Consider the following 21,843-nt stretch of genomic DNA (forward strand, 5'->3'; position numbering starts at 1 on the left):
ATTGGCATTGCATTATAGAGAATCAGTTAAGTGCTTTGGGATTTTTCTTGGTTAAGATTATAGAACGAAAGTGGAATCCTATAAACCGTGCTTTTTAGTTTACAATGCTAACTTTCAGCATGTAATAACAACAAATGATAAACTTTTCCAATTAAAATTGCATTAATTTAAATTCCAATTGAAAATTGGAAAAAAACAGAACACTTGTTACATTTAAATTTTTTATATAACTCTTTTCTATGTGATATTAACAGGTATAAATATCAGAACTTAATTACAGGTATACTAATAATTTGAGAGGAATATCCAGACACACTCTATTAACTTTTCTATTAGAATGATAATTAACAATGTTAAATAAAGTGAAAACAAAGAGCAGTTAAATCTCTTCTGTGTCTGAGCTATATGATGTTCTTTTTCTAGTTGCAGTTGCTGATGGCCAAATATTGCAATGTAACACGTCTAGCAAGCTTCAGTATAGAGAGGCAAAGACCCTGTCCATCGTGATTTGTGTTTATTACCCTAGCTTCAGACACAGGTAAATTGCATTGGTATAAAATCACATAGCTCTTCTGCTTTCATACCATGAAATTCTGCACCATTACAATTATAACTGAAACTGTTGCTCACTTCTGAATTCCCAGCATAGGTAAGTGGCATTGCTTTTTCTACCTGTAGACTCTGAACTGTCTCCATCAATTTTGCATTCCATTTTCTTCTTTCATTTTCATGCAGCACACATCACCATATGTGATTTAAGAACTGTCCAGAAATACGTTAAGAGTTGTAAAATCATAGAATGGTTTGGGTTGGGAAGAACCTCAAAGATCATCTAGTTCCAATCCCTCTTCCTCCTTCCACTAGACCAGGTTGCTCACAGCCCCATCCAACCTGGCCTTGAACACTGTGGCTGTCACTTTTATTACATGTGGTTCTTTTTTTTTTTTTCTTCCTTCCTAAAGTATTGTTCATATTGGAGAACTTTGGTTTCTGTGTTGAAATAAACAGGTGTAGGAGCCTTCCGTTTGAAATGCAGCACAATAAAATCTTTGGTGCTTTTTTTCCACGTCCCAGATCCGATCTCTAGGAAAGCTGTGTACTTACGTGGACAAATAGAAATAAAAATATTTCCTAAACCCCCAGTCTTAGGTTTTTTTTCTGGAAGGATTTAGCTGAGGGTTTTTTAAAATCACATTTGTAAGCAGTCAGAAAGAAGATGATATGTTGTCAGAATTTGAAGGAAAAATAATAGAAGGCTGCCAATCTGTTCTGCTAAATGCAGTATTTTCTCACATGACCATACAGGTTGTTTTTTTTTTTTTTTTAAAAGTGTTGGTAATTATTCTTTTCAGTGTCTGATTCTTTTGTTTCAATTAATTTTGAATATAAGAAAATTAGTATAATGACCTATACTGATAACATTTTCCTTTGAAAAGGATGTGTTGCTGTGTTAATAATGCCAGAGTGCTGTAATCTCTTCAAAACACACACACTTGGCCGGAGTCATGCTGAAGTAGTACCAGTGGAGTATCTTTTTCTGTTTTTAATAGGAACCTTCTGCAGCTTGGAGTGGACTTGAGGTGTAGACAGTACTTAGCCAAACAGGTTGGACTTCATCAAGTTATGTTCTGTTTGACATAGCACATGGGGTGCCGGAGTGAGACTGAATGTCACAAACCAAATTGAATTGAGCCTGGCCAGACTTAATGGGCAGAGGAAGTTGGGGTCTGTTTGGACTGCTTGAGCAGCTTAATTCTGTAGGATGCTTAGAAGCACAAACATATTTTGTCTGGAGTTTTAACAAGTGGGCAGTAGGGCAGAGAAGTCAGCCATAAAGGAAATGGGAGATAATGAACAGGGTGGTGACTTTCTATAGATGCTCTTGGAAAAGAGGCTAAGTAAATAATGTTTGATGCAACACAGAAGAGGAAACTAGCAGAATGCTTCAAACAGAGAAGTGATGTGGTCAGAGTAACCAATTTTGGCTTGTGGTTCCTAGTTGCCAAATAAGTTGCTAATTCTCAGGCTGTGCATAGCCCAGTCACCCCGCAGTACTAAATTGATTTTGATCAGGTATGGCCATGGTGTCACATTGCTCTCACATTAGCCTCTGCCCACTGTACAGAGTTGTTTTGCCTCTGGAAGGACTAACAGTACCTGATCTGGTTTTAATGTCTGCTGGGGTAAAAAATTATCCCTTCAACATTTTTTTCTGAACAAATTTGAATTGGCAGAATGAGTTAAATTGCATTAGTGGCTTCCATTGGATGGCTGTGGTGTATTTGATCATTAGTAGGAGGCCCACAGTCAACCTTGCTCTGTTGTCAGATCATGGCATTTACAGTAGTTGATGGCTGTTTTGTTACAAGCTGTGTTGGTTAATGATGGAGGGAGAGATACTGGGGCAGTCTAAGTATGCAAGCAGGAGATCAAAGTAAAGGTGTTTTAGTTGCATGGATGGATCAAAGTACTTTGTCTTAGACAAATGTAGAGCTATGTAGAAGAAGCCTAAAATTTAGGTGTACCCTGGGTGCTAGGATCTACAATGGGGTTTCAGTGAGAGCTGGCAGTTGACATACAAGGTTGAGTGGTAAGTAGACTGGTGATGATACACAAAAAACAGATAATAAGAGGGCTTTCAGGGAAGAGAAGGAACCATGTTCTAGTTTTGTTGAGCTTTAACTTCCTGCTAATCAACCACAGAAGAGAGAAAAAGGCTGTGATTTGAGTTTGGATAGACAGAGATAGCTCTGGGGAAAGACAGATCTGTAAATCATCTGCAGAGATGTTAGTTGTATTTGTATTTCAGATGAGATAACTCAGAGATAATGTGGGAGGATAAAAGAAGACTAAGGATACAGCCCTCTGAGAATTTGTCAAAGAATACTTGGAAGGAAGGTTTAAATAAGTAAAAAGAAAAGGTATCAAGTGAAGCATGGTTGATTGTCTTAGGTCAGAGAGGAGCTCTGTTGAACCACTGAATAGCTTTGGTTAATCTGTAGTGGAAGTGGGAAAGTTTGGATACTGATAGTTTGATGTCTGTGGGGTGAATCCAGGAAAGATAAAGTGAGCACAGTTATTAGGAAAGTGGGGCTGAGTCAAGGCTGGTATTCATTTATTTATTTTTTTTTTTTGAGAGGAAGTGGAGACAAAATGAGGGTAAACAGGGTAAACCAAGACAACTGTATCCTGGGTTCAGCAGTAGCAGTCATTTTTTCTCCTTCTTAGTAGCTGGTGCAGTGCTGTGGTTTTGACTTTCGGCCTGGGAACAGCACTGGTAACACCGATGTTTTTAGTTGCTGCTCAGTAATGTTTACTCTGACCAAGGACTTTCTGAGTCTCATGCTCTGCCAGGGAGGAGGGGAAGCCAGGAGGAAACAGAGACAGGACACCTGACCCAAACTAACCAAAGAGGTATTCCATGCCACAGCACATCATGCCCAGTATATAAACTGGGGGCAGTTACCTGGAAGTGTTAGATCACTGCTCGGGTTGGGCTGGGTTTCAGTCAGCGGGTGGTGAGCGCTTGTATTCTCGTCCCTTGTTATTTTCCTTATCATTATTATTATTGATGGTAGCAGTAGTGGTTTGTGTTATACCTTAGTTACTGGACTGTTCTTATCTCAATCTGTGGGAGTTACAGTCTTTTGATTCTCCTCCCCATCACCCCATCCCTCCGGGAGCATGGGAGGAGGAAGTGGGGGAGCGAGTGAGCGGCTACGTGGTTCTGAGTTACTGGCTGGGTTTAAACCACAACAAACTGTCATATTTTAGCCATATAATTTTTTAAAAAGAATTTTTCTTGTGGAATTTTTTGCCTCTAGTGGAAATTAGATGGCTTCTGATCTTACTTCTTTTTGCTTACTACTTTTAGGGACCAGAAAGTGGCAGAAGAACAAGCAATGGTCTCTCAAATGCCCTCCCTTGGAGCTGGTCAGCCAAAGATGTTGCTTTAACATGCAGCTGAGCCCATCTAATGACTTGTGGGCACTGAAGGGTGGCTTTATCTTTGTGGCTACTTGTTCTGTCCCTTTCTTTGTGCTGAAGTTGCTATTCTTTGGACTTGCTTGTCTGCTGGTTTTCTGAGTTCATTTGGCTCATGGAAATGTCCCAGCAAGTGCCAAAATCAGCACAGACTAGTCAGGAGTGCCCAGCTGGGAGTGGAGTTTTGGGAAATGGGGATATACCTTCTTAGCTGCCCAGGAACTGTGAGGCTTACTTAGTGTGCATTTTGGAACTGAACCACTAGGGTAAATTAAGCAGCTTTTCAAGAAGTGGAATTGTGAAATCCCTCTCTATTCCAGCATCACCAATGAAAGAGTTGTCAATTAATGAAGAAATACGTTGATGATGGTCAGTATTAATACAACTCATCTTCATGGGATCAGTCTGGCAGCTCAAACCTCTGAGCAGTTTTTTCAGATTCTTTGCAAAACCTGCAAACTCTGGCAGGTCCCCGCAATGAGTTACTGCTGATTCATCTTTTGGTTTAGAATGTAGTTTCGCTGAGATCTAGTTCAAGGAGTTAAAATAATAATAAAAAAAAAGCCTCCATTTATTTGCTGTGCTAGATTTCTGCTTGCTTAATTCCCTGAATCAAACTGGCACCAGTGTTTGCAGAAGTAAGGCAGTAGGAAAACGCCTACAGGTAGAAGGAGGAAGCAGAATGGCCTTTTCAATGGGAGTTGAATCTTCTATCTGCCTTGTTGCAGTATGAAATTCCACCTTTAGGATGTGGCTTCACAGTGGATTGAAACTGATCTCATTCTGACTTTTTGATGAAAGAAGCAGTCCTACTGTCTTGCTGGTATCAGCCCTGCTGAAACAAACCCTGCTCAGAATGACTTGCTTGAATATGTAGTCATGGGGTTCCTAGCGCAGACACAAGAATGATAAATCGCATTAGGACTCGAAATGTGAGTTTGGCTTTCTTCTGTAGCTTGGGATGGGGCCCCAAATAGAAGGTTATTAATGAGCTAGTAGGGACTACATGCAGCTCTCTGCTCATTGTCTGCTAACAGCAATTTGAGTCTTGACTGGAGTCTCTTTCCTTTGATATTCTATGATCATTGATTTTCCTTTGAACACTAAGTCATTTACCCTGGTCTTCTCCCTGTTAAAGGATGAGCTAATGCGATTATACATATTTTTTTTTCTTTTCTGTGATCAGCAGAATAAGTGAATCCTGGTTTCCTACGGACTTGTCCCGATGTGGCACTGCTGTGTAGATTCTCATATGTATATTAAGCAGCGTCTGCACATGCTTGCCACTTTATCTGTGACAGCTTTATTAGGATCTGTTTCATCAATTTGGCTTTGCATTTCACAGAAGTTACCTTTGTACAAATTTAGATGGAATTAGGCAACGGCTTAAACATGCTTTTTTTTGGCAAGGAAAGGGAAGAAAGGGGACCCACAGGCAGAAACATCAACAAAGACAGTATAATTGCAAAAGCTTTTCCTTGGGAAATCAGGCTAAAAATGAGTCTTTTGACAGAGGCCTCTGCAGAGATCTCAGATCAAGCTACAGAGGCAGAAATAAAAGTAATTCTTGCTGTTTACCACATCAAGGTTTCCAGTAACCTGCTGCAGCAGATTTCTCATAAGTCAGGCTATACCACCAGTTATTGTTTACTCACTTGGTTATCTTCTCATCTTTAGCAATGTCCTCATGAGGCTTTGGGTACACTCATACATCAGTTGCTTTAATTTATTTTTAATATAACCTTTATACTTGAATAAATTGCTATGTAGGTACTAAGACAAGCTGTTAAAGAGACTTGTGGTTCAAAGGACTCTGTCAGTGATGCCATGAAAAATAAAGGGTTTAAAGCAGCCAAGTATGCAATCCTGTTATTGTAGAAAAGCTAAACTTGGGGGTTCCATTATATAGCATCTTCTCTATCAAACTTTCACTGTGCAATAAATGCTTAAGTATTTAACTGTTTTCCTCTCTTGTAACCTTACACTTAAGCTCCTATTACCTTAGAAACTAAAATAAACAAGTTGTAAAAGGGAACACTGGCCTGTTTTTCTTGGTGGGTGCCAGTTTATTACAAATGGATCCAGCTATGAACAAACTTTGCAGGTTTGTTTGGATTTGGTTGCTATTCTGAGCTCATCTTGAGCTCTGATAAGAGTTCTTGTAAGAATGTCTTGCCTACCCCTGAACATGGCAGCTGGATCCTGGGGCCCAGTCATATTGGCTTCCTGGGTCTGCTTCCAGTCACCTGGGCCTTGAAATATGTCTGTTATATCCACGGATGTTGATTTTTTCCCCCCTTGAACTAGTTTACAGCTGCATCAGTTTGTAAACTAGTTGTAAACTGCATCAGTTCCCTGATTCTCTGGCCCTGTCATTACAGAAATGCTGGAACAAAAGAGCAGGGAGTGGTCAGTCAGGTTGAACAAGAAACATGGGACTACCCTTCCAAGTGGCCATCCAGGCTTATGCTAGGTTACAATGACCTTGTAGAACAAAGAATTATATGTTGGGAAGTGGTGAACGGAAGAAAGGAAGAACATGTCAATCTGACTGTGGGAACTCATTTTATAGCCAGACCCCTCCAGCTTTTTCTCCTGATAATGAAGGTGAAAAACTTTTCTTCAGAGCATGAGCCATGTGATGAGCTTTGGTGTAGCACTGGCTTCTGCTCAGTGATGTCCATTTCGGCTAATCAGCTGTCTGTGGTGGATTGGATCTAGAGAATGGATGGAGATGCTGTGGCCAAGTTGTGACCATAAGGCAGACGCAGACCTCCCCTGCGGAGAACGAACCAGAGATATGTGATTACTGCACTGTGTGAGATTGTAATGCTTTATAACCCCCAGGGGATAAATAAAACAAATGGATAATAATTTCTTTATTGTACAGCAAGATTGAGGGTCTTTGCAAAAAGACTTACTACCTGAAAGCTGTAACTTTCAGGTATAAAGCACTTATACATTCAAAGTACACACACAAGTCAATGGAAAACAAGCTTTCCCCACCACCAGTGAGACCTGGTTTAGACCAGGTCCTTAGAATAAGGAGCTGTTTAAGCTTTAATGGCCTGGTCAATTTATTTATGACAGGGAGAAGGTATTATTTTCTTATTCCAGAAAACTTAAGTTTTCTGAAAACCAGCCGTGTTCCTTATTTGGTACCAATTCGTCCCTACCTCATTCCTCAGATTTTTAGAAAAAAAAAAAGAGGGTGGGGGAGGAGAGAAAGCATTCACCTACAGACAGAAAAAAAATACTGCTGCTGTAGTGATTTTCCCTGAAGACAGCCATTAGCTGCTTTGTTGCACCCCTTGGACAATCTGTCTGCTAAATGCCAAGTCTCTGCTAGGGAGATGATTACTTCCAAGCAGTGAAGTTAAAACAAAATGAGATTTGATGCTGACAGTCGAATTGTCAAAGTAATTTAAAACAGTATTTCATGTGGTTTCAGTGTCTCATCAGATGCATCCAGCTAGGATTCTAACAGCACAAACATTGGGAAATAATGGGAATTGGAAAGAAATTAGGTGCTCAGATCCTTTTCAGTTGCAATGGAATTTGGGATGGAAATTGTTTGGTTTACAACAATCTTGACCCCAAGACTTGGTGATGATAACCCTGAAGATGGCAGCTGGCTGTATACCCGTGGTCCATGTGTTGTGGTGTCGTGGTTCTTCCACCCCGACACGAGCTTTGCCACTCTTATTCCTCTGTTAAACTCTTAGTTTTTCCCACTTGATTCCCCCCCCCCCCTTTTTTTTCCCTTCTAGTTTGCTGCTTCAGAGACGGATATGATTTGCTTTTCATTTTCTGCTCTGCCTTTGTTCTTCGCTGCCTTTTCCCTGGCTCAGGCTGTGCTTCCCGGCTCTGGCTGCACTGCGGACCCGCTCCTGGGGGGGTCAGTGCTGGTTCCAGCGGCAGACAGCCCCCCGCCGGCGCCGCAGCTTTCGCTTCGCCCATCTATCTGACGGTGCTCCCTGGGCCTTGGTGGCTCACAGAGCTCCTCAACCCGCGGGTGTGAGCGCGGGCCCTCAGTGACCGAGGCTGCAGCCCGCTCGGCACCGGGGGGTGCTCTGGTGCTGCGGGACACGCCGCACCGGAACCGTGCCGGCACAGGTACCCCGCCCCGCCTCCGCCACCCGGCCCGCAGTTGCCGTACAGCATGGCGGCGCCCATACCCAGTGGCACCGCGGGGAAAGAGGAAGCTTCCGCTTCTCTAAGCCTCCCGGTGGGCGCGGCGACTGCCCCGCGAAAGGTTCCTGCTGCCGGAGACGGCCGTTCCGCACACACGCAGGTACCGGGCGGACGGGTGCCGGGCGGAGAGGGGAGAGGGTGCTGTGCGCATCCCGAGGGCGCGTCGTGCCGGCAGGTGCCCCTGCCGAGCAGGCCGGAGGGCTTACCGCCGGCTTGCAGCGCACCGAGGCCTCTCTCCTGTAAAGCCCCGGCTACGGCTGGAACGGGGGTGTCTTCGCCCCGGTGCTGAGGGCAATTGTGGCCCGCCCGCACCTGCCCGCAACCAGAGGAGCCCTTTGCTCGTTCCGGGGGCGCTCCGGCCCTGCTCCCCGGCTGTCCCCCGCATCTCGTACTCGGCACGCCGCTGGTTCCGGAGCCGCGTCCCTCCATCCCCACAGCTGGCGGCCTGAGCCCGGCCTGCACCCCACGCAGGGGCTCAGGAACCAGTGGGTTGTTATATAGAGGCTTCACCTGGCGAGACGGGCTGGGGGATCCGCGTAAGCGGGCGGTCGTAGGGCCGCGGTCTACACCTGCATTCCCCCCCTTTCCCAAGAAGTAGCTGTTGTTGAACCTGCGGAGGGGGAGGCCGGCCATAGGTGCGGGTGGGCTTCATTACTTTCGGTCTTTTCACTCGCTTTGAGAAGTGAGTAAATTACCCATCACTTCGCGAGCATTCAGGCAGGTGTCTGTGCCCATGCTCTGAAAGCTGATGGTGGTTGTGCAGGGCTGTAGTAGTATCGTTACCGCAGCTTCTGTTTCTGTCGAACAGCACGCAAGGGCAGACCTTTAGAAATAACGTGGTGGGTTGGGAAGGTGGGGATGCAGGGGCAGGACTGATTCCAGTTTACTGAAGGGGAACTAAGCTTCTGTATGATAGAGGGAAAGCTATGTTATAAATAGATGCTGCTTCTTGAGGGCTTTTCAATGTCTGAAGAGCCATTTGACCTTAGTATGGATGTGAATGCAATGGACAATGCCTATTATTACTAATGCATGAATGGACATGCTTATGCTGCAGTAATTTTGCCAGGTTTATGTTTAGGTTGATCTGGTCTCAAACAGAGCTAAAAGACGTTGATAAATCTCTGGCTAGCTTAGTTTCAGAATGTCAATCTGTGGAAGCATCCAGTTGCACCAGTATAAATCAGTAGATTCCTATGAAGGTTGTTGGAGCTGTGATCAACAGCAGCATTCAGTCTCATGGTACTGCTCAACCCAGTGCCACAGCAGTCTGTCTCCTTACCCCCAGTCTATCAATGTGGGGCCAGGTCCTTTTCCTGTCAGGATTGCAAGTTGTGGCTAGAACGTTATGATACCAGCAGGTGTGTTTAGTATCTCTAAACACATTACGTTGTTTTTAATTTCCACCTCTCTCATTTTTCTTTGCAGGCTGTGATAAAATCCTACAATGCCGCTTTGAGTAGCTGAACTGAAGGGGACAAAAGGAGGTTAAAGAAAATGCCCCAGCAAACAGCAGTGACAATTACTTTGGCAACCCTGCTGGGTGTTGCTGTGGGGGGGCTGGTTTTGTGGAAAGCAGCCCAGCGTCGAAAAGGAAAAGCATGCTGTAGTAGTCAGCGAGAGGAAGCATTTATAAACTCAGGAGACAAGAAACTGATTAAGACAGAGGGTAAGGAGGTGCTTTCCTTCTTCAGATCTTCCACATTTTCCTGGGTAGAGAGGATCCTTGGTGCAGACGTAATGATAGTTTCAGAGCAGGAGGAGTGGGATCATGCTGAACCTTTGCTGAAGAAGGAGCTGGAGAAGTGGCCAGTGCTTGGAATTGATTGTGAGTGGGTGAGTGATCAAGAATCGCCTCTCCTTTGGATTGCAAATTGCAATGGGAAATCATTGAGGGTGGAGTGATTCCTTTCCTTAAATGGATACAGCAGGACTAACTGTTGAAATTGCCTGTGGGATGATCTATCATGACAGCAGTGAAGTAGCTGCTGATTTTGATTGTTCTTACGTTCAGGTGTGCTGGCTGCAATTTATTGATTCACTAGTTGTATTCTTTTCCTGCGCTCCTGTGATAAATTAACTACTAAACATAGTGATAATTGTATGGCATTATGTGTTTTATATAAGATCTCTTTAGAGAGACTTGGGTTTACACTATTTTAAATTCAGCTATATACTTAAGAAACAATTTCTAAAGAGTAATAAATCCAAAAAGGAGGATAATATTGAAATGTAGGTATAACTCACTGGGACTGCCAGAAGGCAAAGTTCCTCTTCTGCGTGTACATTTGCCTGTGTGAACTCTCAAAACAGGCTCTCAGTCATTTATAATCCTGACTTTGCCATTATTTTGGCTGGAAATTTATTCACCCCACAGTCATTAAGTATAAGCCACAGCTAAACAATGTGTTTGCCATTAAACATTTATGTAGTGGGTGCCTTTGTGCTGATGTGGATTAAGAAATGTGTCTGATGTCTCCTACCAGCTCAGCTATGAGGGGGAAGGGTGAAAGTTGGAAAGTTTCTTTTGTAGGAGTGTGGCAAGAAGTACCTTGATAGCAATAATACTGTGAAACAGATCACATAATTTGCAGTAAAATTTTAGAGGTGTGTAACAACACGTGACTATAAACTGATAGGTATTGCCCATCTTCAGTGGCCTGTTTTGCAATTTGTTCCAGCTCCAACATTGCTAATCATACTGTAGCCCAGACCCTGATTTTCGTCTTTATTTCAGGTATCTGTGGAGGGAAAAGCAAATCCTGTATCCCTCCTGCAGATGGCTTCTTCCAGCGGCCTCTGCATTCTTGTTCGATTGCCCAGGCTTGTTGCCAGTGGACAGACTATCCCAAAGACCCTGTTGGACATCATGGCAGATAGTGCTGTGTTGAAAGTTGGAGTAGGATGCTGGGAAGATGCTTGCAAGTTACTTCATGATTATGGTCTTCCAGTCAAAGGGAGCGTGGATCTCCGTTATTTAGCCATGAGACAGTGGTGAGTGAATGAAAACAGAAGCAGCTCCTCTTGAGCCATCATCTGAGTTGGAAATATTTGTAAATAAATGTGCGTATGCTGGATGATAGCAGGCAGGTAGGTCTGGAGTTCTCAGAGTGGTTTTAGAGAGTGGACACTGACAGCTGCAGCCCAAGAACATGTCATGGTTCTGTTCTATGGTATTAATGGAAATGAAATCTTCACAAAGATTTCTTATGTTCATTGTGTCTGTTAGTCTTCTCATTGAATATCCTTATGGGCTTTCTGAGTATCATGCTTCAGCTTTTAAGAAGACCAGATGCAGTGATGTAGCACAGTGAGAGTCATCACCATGTCAACAAATGTTTGAATACATGGCCTGGAAGTATGGGGTAGATGTGCCAGGGCACGTAGGTGTAACTGCTCAATTACAGGATTTCTTGAAAAATAGCTAAATAAACCAGCTCAAATTTTCTCTTAGTAACAATGTCTCCATTGCTAGATTATAATAAGGATGCCATTTTCTCATCCTTTATTCTTTCTTAAATAAAATATTTTAGTTGGGAATATTCTTCACATACAGTATATGTATGCCTGGGTGTGCTGGGGCATGGTTTGCTGACCTGATGGTGCCTTTTTAGCACTGAGGATGGACTTTCTCTAGCAGCCAGGATTCCTCTGAATTTTTCTTGGCAGTTACATTCCTTATGAATCCTTGGGGCAGGTGGTCCATCACTCTACATCAGACCTCCTTAGTTCAGAAGTGGGTAGTTGAAAGACAACTACTTCAGCCTTAAATGTTACCAACTAACTCCCAGCCTTGCCCATTTTGCATGTAGCAAGCAGTAGATAATTACTAAAGGAAAGGATGGAGGGGAGAGAGAGGGCCTGTGGATCTTACAGCCAGCTGTGTGCTGTTTCAGTGGGAGTCATGCGTTATGTGCATTGTGTTCTGGCAGGTTGAGGGTGTATGAGGCAATGTGCATTTGCATGGATGTATATTTTTGGTTTTAATATGTGTGTTTCACTTTCTTTGTTAAACTCAAGGAAGGATCTACCTCACTGCCTTAGCCTAAAGTCTTTAGCTGAAGAAGTCCTGAACTGTCCACTTGACAAGTCTCCTCATGTACGTTGCAGCAACTGGGAGGCAGAAGAACTGACACAAGATCAGGTGTGTCTTCCAGTTCAACTGAGTGTTCTGGGAGAAAAAGCAACCTTCTTAGTAGAAAAGAGGCATTACAACGGGAAGATCCAAGCCTTCTTTAAGTTCTGCCTCAAAACCTTATGTGTGGCTATGGTCTGAAGTTAAATTCCAGACTATGCCTTGCATTTTGCATTTTCCTCCTTTTCCATTAAGATAATTTTCTGCTGTTTTGTGATTCTTGACCCTTGTTTTCCTTTAGTCCTGAAAGATCTATAAGGGAAGATCCCTTGAAGAAGTGTTCAAGCACCCAAAACCTCACCTTTTTATTATTTTCTTTCCTTTGATCTATAGGAGTCAGTGCAATATCAGAGACTGGAAACCTTGTTTACCATTTCTAGTCCGTTATGCTTTCCCTGATCGCCAGTTTTCTTTGCAGTCAAGTTGCAGATGTGTACAAAATCAGTGACCGGTAGAGGGAGTGACAGGATAAATAACCACACTGATGATTCTTAGACAGCAAGTCAAAAGGGAGCTTTTTATTCTTTAGAAAGGGCTTGATGGAGTGGGAGAGTGTATAAGGCGTGGCTGACCTTAACTTTTATTAGTCCTTTGCAGTTTCTTGAGCCACCCATGAGTACTTCAAGTCTGACTGACCCTAAAAATGTGGGTTGTGGTGATGTTATGAAAGTGTCACTCAACTGCTAGAACTTGTGTGAAAATAAATCCAGCTTCTGGATTTTCTGTACTAAGTGCTAAAGACTGGTAATGTTTTGGAGCATTCGGTGTTAGTCAGTATCTTAATATCTACACTTTCCTGCAGGTTCTCTATGCTGCTAGAGATGCTCAGATCTCAGTGGCTCTGTTCCTCCATTTGCTGGGATTTGCCAGCCTCCCTGCTATATCTCAAGGTGAAAACTGTCTTGCTGCTTGGGAAAAAGCAGTGAGTAAATGCCGGGGCTTGGTGGATATTCCTTTTAGAGGAAGAAAGAGTGTCAGCACAGGAGAGGAGAAGAATGGAGAGGGATGTTCCCCTCAGAAAACAAAGAATCGGAAGTCTGCTGTGAATGGCCAACCTGCTGGCAGTCAGCAAGTGAGAGATCCACGAAGGCAGAAAAGAAAGCCTCTGGGTGTGGGATATTCTGCACGGTAAGTGTGTGACCTCATTTTACTCTTTGCACTGCAGATGGAAAACTTTGAATGATGTATCATGCTCTATTAGTTAAACAGAAGTGGATAATAGCAGCTAGGAAAGCAAACACGGGACCTAACAGTTATGGGACCCAGATCCTGTTTCTGTTTTTCTCATTTCCCTCTAGAGGTGGTATTGAAGGTGGAGGCAGGACTTCGATCTGTACTAGATCAGGAGCAGGTTGAAGGATTGTCTTCAGCTTTTGCCCTTTCTTCTGCTATGGAGGCAGTAGCTGGAGAGCAGAGTCTCAGCAGGAGGTGGTTGGCAGTCTGGGTGGCAATTACTGCCCAAACAGTTGTACCTTGTCTCCTTCAGGGAGAAAGCTAAGGTTAAGAGGAGTGAGACACATTACTTGAGGTGCTAGGGGGCCCAGGAAGGAACAGTCTGTGGCAATATAAAACCATTGCATTGCTGTGTTGGCCAAGAAGATGGAGAAGGGAAAGCTATTACTTTGGCCTTGCAGAGGCAGCTGTTGCTGGATTCAGCATCCCTGGCCTGCAGGCAATTTTGTGGAACGAATCCTAAATTTTTATGGCCTTTTGGTAATGAGTTCAGTCACTATTAAATTAAAACAAGTTGGAGAAGTCTCTTTAAGCTCAATGTAGTGGAAGATGCAGAGAGCTACCATGTTTGGTTTTGTTTGGATACAGTCTGTAATAAAATTTATCACTGGATGTGGGAACTAAAATTGTAATTACCATTTGGAAAGAAAACCAATCATTTTAGTATTTGTTTTCTCCTTTTCCAGTTTATTGGATTGTCAATGGAGACATTTTGATGCAGTCAATAATATTGCTTTCATTAGCAGTCATTAATGGTATTGTGTTATATACAGCAAGTCTGTCCAGATTTATTTATTTTTTAAGTTGGAGCCTGTGTCAAACAGAACAGAAGGACTGCACTTCATGGGAGGATTAAAATTTAAACAAAATTGCATTCCAGCCTGCACTGAGATCTCCTCATGTTTACTTGTTGATTGTTTTTAACCATGCTTGACTTCATGAGAGATCTGTAGACTCACTGGTTTTTATAGCATCTCCACCAGTGTGGCTCTGGTCTGTAGTACAACTGGATGTGATTTCAAAAGTCCTTTTCCACTCTTCCTGTCTATAATCCTGTTCAGTTTTAATGATGTTTCATTTTGAGTTGGGAAATACTTAAGTTATCATGGTGATTGAGCTGATTGATGTTCAGTGGAAGGAGATGTCCTGTACTGTTGTTTTGTTGGGTTTTTTATCCCCATGGACCTCAGAAGAAATCCTTTTGTCTCATTACATAGCTTGTGAATCAAGCCTTTTAGCTGGTGGTGCACTGCTGAGTAGTTACTTCTACAGTGTTGCTGAAGAGAAGAAAGGAAACTTCCACAGTGTGCTGTGACCTGTCTGTATCCCTGGACAGTTCCGCCCAGGGGTCCCGGAGCCCAGCCAGCTCGCTATTCCATTTTTGTTTGAAAGAGGTTGCTAGAGTAAGGAAATACTTTCTGCAAAATGTAACCCTTCCACACACTGCCACAAATCACCAGAGGCTGCCCAAGCAGGGCTTTTCACCACTAACGATAGGCGTATGTGTTTCAGAGGGCCTCAGCTCAGCTTAGTTGTTAGCAAGGACATGTGTGTTTGAGTTTCCAGTGCTGCAAGAGCCTTTTTGGAGCATTTCTCCTGGATGAAGTAATTGCTGTTCACACTAAGTTTTGGAAAAGTCATCTTAATGAAATATTTAAATATGGGCTAAGGCAGCTGATCCTTGAAACTGCCTTGCCTATAATTTGACATAGTTTGAGCTCACTGTTAGGTCACTGTCCTTCTTGACTTCAATTCTGTTTTGTTTTCTAATGTACTTTTTTTTGGTTGATTGGTTGGGTTTTTTTGCCTTTTTTTTCTTTTAAATGCTGTCATTATTAAGGGCAGCTCTTGAAAACTGGGATTCAGAGTTGCAATTCTGTTGTTAGCAGGAGAGCAAAGGCAGCTCACAGTCATTTGGTGAACCCCAGGTAAGTTTTTAGGTGTTCTGCTTCCCTCACCAGCAGCCTGTTATCATGGATGGAGTCCTGCTTTGGACTCAAAAGAGAGAAGCAGCAATTATTGATATAAAACAGCTAACAAAGGTCGGTGGTAAATGCAACAGTGATTTAACAAGTTTCAACGTCAAGGTACACTTGATTATTTCTGGCAGAGAGGACAGGGTCAGACAAAACTGCAACAAGGCCCTCATTGAGTGATGAGGTTTGAAAAGGATCCCTTTACTTTCTAAACTCTTTTTCAGAGAGGAATGTAGATGTGATGGCTGCATCCAGTCCTAGTCCCAGACTTGATCCATGGTTGCATCTAAAAGATATGCATGTTCAATCAATCCTTTATATCACAGCTAAAATTCCAAGTTTAGTATGCTATTCATCACTTACTGAGAATCTGCTGGTGCAAGGAATCTCTCAACCTCAGGGAGTAACCTTGAGGGGCATCCCTACTCAAGGGGAGATGGTGTTGTGCAGCCTGCTGCCAGGCCCCTGGGCTGTCCACTATAAAGTAAGAGGATTGACTTTATTTGCATACCAGCAAGAGGTCTGGGTGACTGATCCAGACAGCCTTTGGCTACCATGTTGCCATCCATCTCCCAGTGTCCTGGATAAGCTGGATGCAGCCACCACATCTCCTACTGATGGTTATGGGTTGGTGGGGAGGATACTGCCATACCTGTGTGGTGCTCAACAGCCTTGAGTGTGTGTTTAGGGGCACTCCTGTGATTTGGAGAAACCTGCAGGAATTGCAGTGTGGAACACATGGCTATAGAGAGCTGTGGTTTTTTTTGGCATGCTATTATAGTTGCTGTAATGCTGCTTTTGTTTCATAGGAAATCTCCACTGTATGACAACTGTTTCTTGCATGCACCAGATGGACAGCCCCTCTGCACTTGTGATCGCAAGAAGGCTCAGTGGTATCTGAACAAGGGGATTGGAGGTGGGCATACCAGTTTTCCCATTGGTATTTGAAATACAGCTGCTTCTTGTTGTTGTTTCTTAGGTAACTGGGCATAATTTTTTTATATCCTTTCTTATTGGAAATACTGCTGGGGATTCACTAGGATGACTCTTATGTTTTAGCATCTTTATTTTAGCTCTTAAGTATGAATTTGTCTGAATATTCTACGTTTGCCTTTACCCTTTCAGAGCTAGTTAGCACAGACCCATTTATTGTGAAGCTGCGGTTTGAGCCTTCGGGGCGTCCTGAGTCTCAAGTTGATTATTATCTGACAGTGAAAGAGAACCTGTGTGTTGTATGCGGCAAGAGAGAATCCTATATCCGGTGAGTTGTTTAGTGGGAAAGGAAAAAAATGCATCTTTTAAAGCAGGACTGAGGTCTGTACCTCATTTGGCACCCAGAACCTTGATTAGCACCTGAAACATCATGCTTGTACACATCCTGGATAGGCTATCGCTACTTGAATGCTCTCTAGTTGTATGTGTCCGGGTAAGTTTGATGGTGAACAAGCCAACCTTTCCTCTTATGGAGGCAGGAAGTATCAGTCCTTCTCCAGTATCAGGACAGAGCAGAGTATATGGAACATATACATGCTGCAGTCTGAATGATAGAGGGCAGCAGTATGCCAACACCCACTGTTTTGATGGCATCCCCTTCTGAAAATAGCTGTAGTATTCCTTCCACTACTTAATCCTTAACTTTTGAAAGGTTTAGGTGAACCTGAAGCCCATGAGGTCACAAAGGGTGACATTTTGTCTTTGCAGCTACTGCTGTTTAGGTGGGAGGTATGCTTCTTATAGAACATTGCTTTATTTTATTTTTTTACAGTATGAATCTTTTAAAAAATTGAAAATGGTGAATTTTTGGAGGAACAAAAAAGAAAGAGAAGTGCAGAAAACTTGTAGAGAAAAGTGCAGATCAAAAGAAGTTGCAGAGCTGCACTGAGGGTCCTGGCCCTGATGATCTTAGTTTTCCAGACTTCTAGTATTAGTTGACCTGTTGTGGGCCAGGATGGGAAGTAACAGGTCCAAGCAAATGTGATGAACTGGCTGGTTTGTCTTCCCTAGGAAGAACATTGTTCCTCACGAATACAGAAGACACTTCCCTATCCAGATGAAGGACCACAACTCCCATGACGTGCTCCTTCTCTGCACATCCTGCCATGCCATCTCCAATTACTATGATAACCATCTCAAGCAGCAGCTAGCTGAGGAGTTTGGTGCACCCATTGGCTCTGAGGAAGGTGTGCGTCTGATGGAGGACCCTCTGCGCAGGCAAGTACGCTCCGGGGCCCGAGCCCTGCTGAATGCAGATAGCTTGCCTGACCCCCGAAGGGCAGAACTTTTGCAGACCATCAAGGACTTCTTTAACACAGAGAGAGTCACCCCAGAGATGCTCCAGGAAGCAGCCGGTCTGGAAACCAGGTACAAGAAGCCCATCAGTAGAAGTAACACATTAGTCATTTATGTTGGCATGTAGGTTCAACAAGAAGTTATCTACATACAGAGCCTTGGGTAAATATTACTTAGCAGCAAAACAAAAGAAAATTCAGCAGGATGTGCAGAGCTGAGGATCACACATGCTGACTTCCTTCCTCTCCCCCAGGCTTTTTAATGAAAACAGGATAAAACCCAGTGCTGGTCTGCTTGGGATATTGGTATTGGGATATCTTCCCTAAAATAATGGTGTCGGCTTATAGAGTGTCTGAATTTGAGACTAGTAGGAGTTTTATCTGCACATGAAAAACGAACCTTTAAAAGCATAACTTTATTTCTGGATTTATAGTACTTTGATACATTTAACTAGAAAGCAAGGATAAGAAAAAGGTAATTGTGCTGTAGCCTAAGGCTCTAAGCAAACAAGAACATTTTGCATTTCTTACTATATATTTGTTTTCCCCCCTTCTCTCCTCAACCCAACAATGGTCTGTGAACTGCAGCTCTTGTTTATTCTCCTCTTTCCCCTTCTCTTCCAGCTATCTCCTTGCATTCTTGCTCTCCATCTTCCCTTCCACTGTTTCTACTTCTTCTGAAGCACAGGTACCAGGGAGGGAAACTGAAAGACAGTCATATGAGAAGTCTCTCTTTCTCAAAGCCTCTCCAAATATGTTTTCTTAACTAGTACCTTGTCTCTGCATGAAGTCTGTGTTTTCTCTTCATTATGCTCACTGTTGTTTTTAATGTGCCAATGTTGCAACTCAGAACCTATCCAGTCAGGGAATTCAGTGGTGGAATCAGGGCTCTGGAGTGTCATATGGTTCTTCACTTGAGAAATTTGCAGTCCGTCTCCTGAGGAGTTTGTAATGGACCTAAAGAGCTTTGTTTAGTTTTGCTATAAAAGAGGAACGCTTTCTCAGTTCAAAGAAGCCAGCTTCCCAATGTAACAGTGTTCCAGAAAGCAGTCTGGCATTGAAGCAAAGCTTGAAACTCTCCCCCTTGGTTTGCTTACCATGTGTCTGTAATTAAACTCCACAGCTGAAAGTATCTTCAGTGTCTTGCTGTTCACTGGAGACAGGTCTAGAGTCTGACAGTGGGCTTTGTATGAAAATAAACTCTGCTTGTGTCCTGGCAGGATCTGCAATGAGAGCTACATGCCACATGGACTGAAGGTGGTGCAGTGTTTTGCTAAAGGAGGCCTGCGCTCCCTTATCCAGTTGGAGAGACGCTGGCGGCAACACTTCTTGGACAACATGCAGCCCAAGCACCTCCCAGAGCAGTGGTCAGTGGACCATAACCACATGAAGCTGATCCGAAAGTATGGGGAGGATCTTCAGATTGAGCTGTCATGAATCTAACTTCATGGACTCTAGATAGTATCTAATGGACATATGTAACTGAAGGTGGAAGAACTGTTTTTATTTCTATGTCTCCACTAACATCTGGGCCTGGGTTTGCAAACTGGCAGCAGTATGCCTGCCAGATTTGATATCTTATAGAGTTAAATCCATTGACTTGAATTTTCAGCTGGCTGAGATTTTTTTAATCCTGGTCTGTCACTGACTAGTTCAGTGCAAGAATGATATGCTTAAGGGAACTTGTCTTCTCAAAGTTACTATGGAGAGTTATTTTCTAGCCCCCAGGATATCTGATGCCTCCAGACCATTTCTCCTGACACAGAACACAATATATGAACATTTCCCAGGTTTTCTGACAGGTATATCTGCTCCCTTGAAGCCCTTGAGACCTTGAGAGTCTCCTGATTTAAAAGCCTCTCTTTGCTTTCAGTGCAGTTGTACTCATATGAGGAGTTATTGGAGGAGACTACCTGCCATAGAGAGGTTCCTGTTTGGAAGTGGCAAAGAAACTTTACCTTTTTTTGCACATTCTGAGCTGTATCAGAACTGCAGATATAGGCCTCAGTGAGTTTCGTGGTGACAGGTGCCTGATGAGAAGAGACATTCCGACCACGCATATCAAGTGTTTTCTTAAATAGCTTCCAGCAACACACAATGTATAGAAAAAATGTTCTTTCCTAATTCCACTTGTCTATCACAAATGGGTCTTGATGGGTACCTTTTCGTATCAGACTGAAGTCAAGGGTCTTAAAAAGGATGTGAGGAAACAAATTTCATTTAAATACCAGCATCTTTTAAGAGGTCAGACCGTGTGTGGCAGAAAACTCGAGAATCTGGTGTTCTGTTCCTGGGTTTGCTGTGTGTGGTGGTGAGCAAGTCATCTGCTCTCCATGCCTGATTCCCTGTCTCTAAAATGGGACTAGTAATACTTACCAATCTCACAAGATTGTTGTGGGGCTTAAGGAGTTAATGTTTTTATAAAATGCTTTGAAAATATAAGCTAGTGTGTGCTAATTATTACTGTAATTTTTAAAATGTGCTGTTGTCTGACTTTCTTAAATACTCATGTTTTTTAAATAGTACTAGACTTTAATTATATATAACTTTTAAAAAATACATACACTTTTCTGTGATGATTTTGATTGCATGCAGTGAGTGTTCTTCCCTGACTGATGAAGCTATGCTCAACTTTTATAGGTCTCTTTAAAGAAGTTTCAGGAAAACCCATGTCATTCTTGATGCTACTGCATATAGCACAGTTGATCCATATTTTAGTATAATTTTGAGCAGAATCCTGGACTTGCAGTGATTGTAGCTGAAACTCTCCCTTATCAGATAATTCAAGAAATTTTACAGGCCAAGGTGAAAAACCTGTTTGTAACAGAGACCTTTTGAGATAAGTAGGAGCTGTAAAGAAACGGTACATTAATGCCATCCCAGAGGAGCTGCAGTAGCAGCCTGAGCACAAGGAATCAAAGATTCATGATAAGTACTACTTATCACAGAGCTGCAAATAAGACCATTTTCATTATAAGGGCAATTTTATTCCTTTCCTGTACCACTGGCAGTTCTTAACGAAAACTGATCTAACTGAATGTGTTCTGTCTCTGTGCTCATTCAGACAGCTGATTATAATCTCAGCAAGAGCCTCCTGTCTACAACAGCAGCTTGAATAAAACTATTTCTCTCCAATGCAATTTGAGAAGTGTTCAGATAGTGCTATCTCCTGTCTTCAGTGCCATTTCAGTGGTAGGAGCTTGTTGCATGGCTCAGAAGAACTCCTTTTCAACAATCAAGGGTACAAAGTGTCCATCTCACTTTTTCATTCTGCTTGGTTTTTCTCTTTTTGCTCCAATGCCGAAACTTCTGATAAAGCTGTCCTTGTTTAATGGAAGTGATGGGCTGACCACAGGGCTGCTGTTTTTTCTGTTTGTTGAGACAATTATTGGAATAGAGGTCCTCTAAATTTAAAGGAATCAGTGGTATCATTCTAGGGTTTTGTGGTTTATTTTTTCCAAGTCACTTGTTCAGAATTAGAAATTAATAGAAATTTGCAAGGAAAACTTCCTTTATAAATATTTTGTTAACTAAGTTTATTTTTTTTTTGTAAGGTATCCTTAAATTTGCATCATTTTAAGTCAACCTGGAAGAGGAGGTGAAGTGATACATTTATTGTGCAGGAATAGATTATTTTTATATGATTGTGATTTAAAATTTTCTGCTGGTCTATAGATAAAACTTTCTTGTATGTCTTCATCACTAATTATTGCATTCAGTAAAAATTTGTTCTTTTAACCAGACTTACCACGGTTGAAGCTCTTTTTTTCTTCTTCACATACCCGTCTTTTCCTGTGTCTCACCCTGTCCTTATGAGTCCGTTGTTTCGTACAGTAACACCTGGATTTCACCCTCTGGGTTTCTCTTTCCAGTGCCTTCCCTGATCTGCCTGTCAGAGGTCAGCTGTGGAAGAGCCCATGCTGACAACAATACTGTACTTCTAAGCAATGTGATAACAAGTTTGCTCAGATATGTTTCAATTGTGTTTCTGAGGCTTTCAGTGGATTCAGGTGCTGGCCTGGCCTGGTCATGC

The 21,843-nt window shown here is 42.7% G+C and overlaps 1 protein-coding gene across 3 annotated transcripts; it reads left to right on the top strand.

The window, feature by feature from the left end:
• The first annotated feature begins 8,200 nt into the window (after positions 1-8,200).
• EXD2 (exonuclease 3'-5' domain containing 2) lies at positions 8,201-21,542 on the top strand. 3 transcript variants are annotated; one of them, XM_005149244.3, is made up of 9 exons: positions 8,201-8,278; positions 9,607-10,014; positions 10,916-11,172; positions 12,199-12,322; positions 13,116-13,441; positions 16,332-16,438; positions 16,648-16,783; positions 17,527-17,883; positions 19,031-21,542. In XM_005149244.3, exons 2-9 carry the CDS (start codon positions 9,676-9,678, stop codon positions 19,245-19,247), a joined length of 1,863 nt encoding a protein of 620 aa, XP_005149301.1. In that variant the 5' UTR covers positions 8,201-8,278; positions 9,607-9,675; the 3' UTR covers positions 19,248-21,542. The 3 variants fall into 3 exon arrangements, with proteins under 3 accessions (XP_005149301.1, XP_030904981.1, XP_030904982.1); XM_031049121.2 differs by having other exon boundaries at positions 17,527-17,733; XM_031049122.2 differs by lacking the exon at positions 8,201-8,278 and having other exon boundaries at positions 9,790-9,847.
• Positions 21,543-21,843: the final 301 nt, after the last annotated feature.

The sequence above is a fragment of the Melopsittacus undulatus genome, chromosome 4, assembly GCF_012275295.1.
Source record: "Melopsittacus undulatus isolate bMelUnd1 chromosome 4, bMelUnd1.mat.Z, whole genome shotgun sequence".
In the NCBI taxonomy this organism is placed as follows: Eukaryota; Metazoa; Chordata; class Aves; order Psittaciformes; family Psittaculidae; genus Melopsittacus; species Melopsittacus undulatus.